Here is a 6000-nt window from a genome sequence, read left to right as displayed (position 1 = left end):
AAATCTTGATCAAATTTGATGTGATCAGCATTTACACCATATTGGCTGCAGAAGTTTTTACATTTAACCAAACTCATGGGGCCAGCTTGCCATGGTACTAAATTCTCCTTTCCTTGTCTTGAAACAGCACTACACATTTCATATGCCTTGTAGTAATGAGCAAAATGCAAACCAGCTAGCCTCTAATTGACTGCTCTAATTGCAGAAAGCTCTATCTAACAATGTGAAGAAATCATGCAATGGGCATCAAGGGGCCCTCCACGTGCTGAACCAATGGGATTTGTCATTTGTCCCACACTTGTACAAATTCATGTTGTCCACCACATACTGCCCCGAGTATAAAAATATGAACCGTACGGCACAAGCAGCAGAGATGGAATTAAAGATAATGATCTAACATATGCTTTTACTCATTGAAATGTCTCAACACTCAATTGAACATAATTGTGAACCATCTTTTCTGTTACAGGCAATCAAGAGCTTCCTAGAATTGCAGGTGGAGGCAAAAAAATTGATGAGATGATATGGATGATTAAAGCCCTTTCCAGCTGTTGGGGGTTCCAATGCTATTATTTGTGTTTTGCATGAGGCTACATGAAAAAAACAAGCTCTGGGACAAAAACAAGGGAATGTGCTTTGGATGGTGGGTCTTAGATTTTAACTTTCATTGCTAAGTTGAGAAGGAAAAAGATTGAAAAGGCATGGGAAAGAAGGCATCCTCAAGGTGAAGGATCCTCATAAATACATGAGGCTTTCTTTGTTTTTGCAAGATGGAGAAACCAGGAAGGAGCATTTGAGAATAGAAGAGAAAGTTGCACAGAGCTAAGCATGAGAGCCATAGTCGAGAACAGTTGTATCACAATCAATAAAAAGAAAGTCATTATGCTAATGGGACACCACCATCATAAATCAATGGCTAGTAATCTGCGGTCAAAATCAAAATGATTGCATAATCTTAAGCACCAAGTGTGTCCCCATTTCTTATGAGCAGTATCTTATTGCTCTCATACCTTAGATTACATTCGATTGGATCAAGCACCAGAAACAACTTTTTTTTCTTTAAAGGACTTCACCTAAAAACTGTAGCAAATTGGTTGGCAAAATGAAATATTTAGGACCACTTGCATAATTTTTCCTATGATTGCAAAGCTTTTAGTATTTGTCTCTTTTGTCCACCACAAAATTCCTTTGGTTTTGGCATCAGAAATCTGCTTAATCCTAGTAACTTTTCATTGTCAATGTTTCAAAACCAGAGTACTGTAATGTGTTCTTTTCAGTAACTCCAGCTTGCGGATAAGTTTGTTATATCTCATCCTGAAGGTTTTATGGCTTCAAATCACTGATTAGACCCTCAAAAAAATGGCTTCAAATCACTGATTAGACACTCAAAAAAAGATTTTCATTTCTTTGTCCTCTTCAACCTCTCAGTCTCAACCAATGTTATTGAAGCTCAAAAATCTCATTTGTCCTCTTCCCATCGAGATAAAAGAAACATGGATATGAACTTCCATTTAGGACTTGGACGGATCAGAGAGTTTTAGCATGCTATTTTCAATTGTACTTGTCCAAATGAAAATGGTTGGGAGATCGCATTACCCTGCTTAATAATTGAGTTAGAGATCATACTGTACTGGGGTTATGAGGTTCTTACATTACATCAATAGTTCCATGACAATTGCGAGATTTAGGAAACAATTCATTGTTGTTGGTTGTAACTGCAGCACTTACTGTAGACAATGATGGTTCTAAGGCAAAGCCAGCATTATCATATCCACCCACCAAGTTTTGTTGCCATGCTTCTTCCATAATTTCCTGTCTTATAGCCTGCTTCCTCTGTTCTACCCTCGTTTCTTTTATATCTCTGGTATGCGATGCCATGTTGCTTTGACACCTTATTGAACACATATTGAACTTCTCGAAGCAGAGATGGGAATGGAAAATGACCATTTATGCACAAGAAACTGAAAGTTTAGGATTGCGTTGAACATCTTGAAGTGATATATGGGTTGTTTTCGTTTTACATAGAAAGCTACAGGTAATGGTAGCATTCTGGAGATTTATTTCAGGGTGATGTTAGAGCCTGATTCCTCCATGCAACAACAACTTCAGGTAAGCTTAGCAGTTAAGAGTGGTCAGGACAGATTTGATTCTGCCGCAAAAGATTCAATTAATCAGATTCTGTATGCCAAAGCTGCTAATAATAAAACACTCAGGACTTCAGATTAAAGTATAACATAAAGAAAACATGGCCAACCAAACAGGAAGGAAACACTTGACATCAGAATCACACAACCATTTCTTCTATCACAAAAGTAAGTCTGAGCTGCTTGATTGCAGCAAAACTCAAAACACTCTAAGATTTCAAGTACTCCCATATTTACAGTATGACAAAACAGCATTCCGTCAAGGTCGCAGGACTGTATGATGGCACTATATAAAGGGCGAAAACTAAATTGAATATGACCTAACAAAAACCAAAAAGCAGCAAGAACCATGTAATGATTTTGGGAACGACTCTAACAAGCAGTGAGAAACCAATCTTGGCAAAATGCTTCAACTCATCAACTTCTCTAATTTCCTTTAGCTTCTGTGTTTTCAAACTGTGGATTTTCTTTTCATCTTTCTGGAATTTAAATGACAGATGGCAATGATGCTAAATGGGTTTGCTTCTTTGCCTTTCATTCCTTTCATGAAATCTTGGAGCTGCAACAAATGAATAACAAGACTTAGAATCCAAAGAGAAGGAAAAACACTGAAAAACCAAATAAGTAACAAAAATTGTTTCTTGTGCTTTTTCTACATACCAAGTCCATTAGCCTCAGATGTCCTCATGATTCGGAGCCTTCTGACTGAGCTGAGAAACATCCTGAAATATGACAAGAAACGAAAAGCACACTATGAGCATCATAAGATGGAAATCAAATCAAAGTACTTTCATTGCATGTATAAGGCCCAAGGGTTTTCATAAACTTCCATTGCATGTCCCCATCCCCCCACCCCCTCTGCCCACCTTTATTCTCTCTCTCATCATGGACATTTACAATTAGCAAAAGGTAGCAGCATACCTCCATGGGACATCTCCTACAAGCATCCAGTCTCCCTCTTTGTCTTCATAAGTCAGAACAAATTCGGATGATCCATCCAAAAGCTTAGAGGGCTTTGTTAGTGGTTCCTTCTCTGCACCTACAAAACGGTAATGTCACTTACAATCTCAAACACAAATAACAACATATACATAGCTCGTCTATGATGGATCCCTTAAAAAGATCACTTTAACATCTTCATAGATTGCAGAGAAGAACATAAAGCAAACCACTCTTTGGTTGTTAACAAAATATGGTTGATCAGAAATCAGTCTACCAGAATAACTTGCACAAAACACAATTATAGAGGACCTTTTATTTCAATTGAAGAGAACAAAATCCTTTATTTGTTCACATGTCAAAATTCTGAAAAACAGAACACGGAAAGGGAACTTACCAATTGAGTTAATAGTTGGAGCAGATCTAAGAAACATATCTTCCAGTGCTTGGGCCAAACTCTCATAGCATGAATGAGCATTCAAATCCACCTTCCGTCCTATTGGAATTCCATCCATATTTACCTTAACAAACCCAAGATGCCCTTTTTCATTGACAGCAGAATTGATTTTGTTACCATTGTAAGGTTTCTTTTTCAAAGAATCCTTGGGTTTATCCTTTTCTCCAATTCCATCATCTTCAGCTCTTGGAGCCTTTGCTTGGTTAACCAAGCTATTCATCCTATAAGCCCTTATGGGTGGCCATCCCACAACTTGACTGCTGCCAAAAGAACCATATGGAACAATAAATAATCTAACTAATTAAAGAGGAAATATTTGCCAAAGATAAACATAGGAAACTTTGTATACAACAAAGAGGATATATCACAAATGAGTCATATAAGATCTCAGATACTATGCAATAGAGATCATTGAACACCTTAACCATTATAATGCTCAAAACCATGGATAGAGCAGCTTTATTTAGTTTTTCTTTCTTTCATTTGAAGGCTTTTCTTTTTCAATTAATTCTTTAAAAACTTAAAATAAGCCAGACAAATAGCCACTAAAAGACATCATGGAGCTAAATAACAGGGGATAGAGAAGCAATGAAATTTAACTTCATATTCAGCTTGATTGTTAAACAAACTCAGTAGGAGAGCAAAACAAACTACTAGACATTTCGAATGGAACCAAAGACAACTTTAACTAACTAGTTATGCCAAAAAGCCAGTAACAAAATTCAAGAATTTCCTTTTTTTTTTATTTTCCTTCATACTTGTTATAGTTACCTGACATACAAGCAATAATATTCATGAAAGAAAAGAATACAAGTCTCAATGAGCAAACCTGACACCAGTCGGAGATCCACCCTCAAGGGAGACAGACTCAGCAGCTCTCTTGGTCCCAGAAACAGAAACAGAAGGACCACCATTATTAGCTCTATGAGAAACCACTGAAGGGAAGTCCTTTGCAGTCAAGATTCTACCACACTCACCCCATGAAGAAGTACCGACCTTAGTCTTCCCTGTAGCACCAACACTACCACCAAGGCTCAGCCCCAGGCCAAGCTCCAGCTCACTCTCAGCTGGATATGAACTTGCCTCAGAAACAATCTCCACTTTTGACACTGCTGACTCATTCGTAGAAACCCCAGAAGAACCACCACCACTGCCACTGCCACCACCAAGTAAAACTAAGCCACCTTCCATCATAAGCAAGCAAGAAAATTAAGAAAGTTGAAGACTTGCACAGGTGAAGAAATAAGAAGCAGTTTGAGAGGGAAAAAGCAAAGGCTTTTTTTGGGAGGGAGGGACAGAGAGAAACTGAACTATAGGACAGGCAAAATGAAGGAAGGTAGGTTGGGGAAGGTGGTGGAGGGAGTGATGATGATGGGACCCATATGTCTGCTAGTGCGCCTAGCACTCTCACCACCCCCTTTTCTCAAAAAAATAAAGAAAGCCCTTTTTTCCTTGACATGATCATGTCTGTTTAGAATCTGGTTTTTCCTCTGTTGGTTGAAAAGAAAAATAGAAATTATGAAACCCCAAAAGAGAAAAAGAAGCTGTAGTTCTGTAGACTACAGGCGGGAGGCACAAGGAAAGGAAGTCTAGGAAGTAGGAGCAAGTGTCTTGGTCTCCAAGTCTTGTGGCTGTGATTGTGAACGGTCTTTTTGCCATTTTTGTTTAAAGTATAATGCTACATATATTCTCATTATTCTTGACCATATGACTTTATTCATGATGTTTTCCAGACTAAGTGGTAGACTTTAGAACAACCAAACAGAATGCATTCCAACAAGAATTTGCCATTTTCATCCAGTGAAAAATGCACATAACCAAATATCATCAATTTGTTCTTTATCTTTCAATTACATATATATTATGTTTATGTGAGAAATAGTTATTTATTATTTTTACTCGAATTTAACAATTTTTCTCAATTAAATCCTTATAAATTTTTAGAAAGTTATGTGGGTCACATGCTTATTCTAGCATGGACAATGACCTTTTGAAGGGTTCTATGACAAAAGAGGTTTACTTTTGATTTGGTCTTTGGATTAATAAAAAAACTCTTCTTTTCCTAAAGAAAAGCTCTCAGGTTGAACAGTAAATTTGATCATGCTTTGAGACCTCAAAAAGAAAAAAAAAATACATGATGATTAATGTAGGAAAAATGGGTTTTAACATAATTAGGAAGATCTACTCAATGACAAATTACCTAATTAATATTAAATCTTTAATAAAAGAAAAATCCCAATTCTTAATGACAATTATGATACTCTATTAAAGTATAAGAAAGGCTTATTAATTTGAGCTTTGGTGTCTCTTAGCTTTAGAATAAAAAGCATAAGTTAAAGTCTAAAGCCCGAGTCTTTTAAACAAGGGGGCAAAAACAAAAGAAAAGCATATTCTAATCTTAACTTGCCCCTCTTTTTCTTCCCTATGTGCTGTCTACTATTTCAAGGACAAACAGCACAA

At 37.0% G+C, this 6000-nt stretch overlaps 1 protein-coding gene across 2 annotated transcripts; it reads right to left on the bottom strand.

The window, feature by feature from the left end:
- Nucleotides 1-2195: 2195 nt before the first annotated feature.
- Nucleotides 2196-5012, bottom strand: LOC110421292 (auxin-responsive protein IAA12-like). 2 transcript variants are annotated; one of them, XM_021434853.1, is made up of 5 exons: nucleotides 4370-5012; nucleotides 3481-3800; nucleotides 3066-3183; nucleotides 2805-2866; nucleotides 2196-2703 (listed from the first exon to the last, which is right to left on the bottom strand). In XM_021434853.1, exons 1-5 carry the CDS (start codon nucleotides 4732-4734, stop codon nucleotides 2654-2656), a joined length of 915 nt encoding a protein of 304 aa, XP_021290528.1. In that variant the 5' UTR covers nucleotides 4735-5012; the 3' UTR covers nucleotides 2196-2653. The 2 variants fall into 2 exon arrangements, with proteins under 2 accessions (XP_021290528.1, XP_021290529.1); XM_021434854.1 differs by having other exon boundaries at nucleotides 3481-3797; nucleotides 4370-5008.
- Between the last annotated feature and the right edge of the window lie 988 nt (nucleotides 5013-6000).

This window comes from Theobroma umbraticum, unplaced genomic scaffold (assembly GCF_002168275.2).
Source record: "Theobroma umbraticum cultivar Fairchild unplaced genomic scaffold, ASM216827v3 scaffold_130.0, whole genome shotgun sequence".
NCBI lineage: Eukaryota > Viridiplantae > Streptophyta > Magnoliopsida > Malvales > Malvaceae > Theobroma > Theobroma umbraticum.
This window is presented reverse-complemented; position numbering and strand designations above follow the sequence as displayed.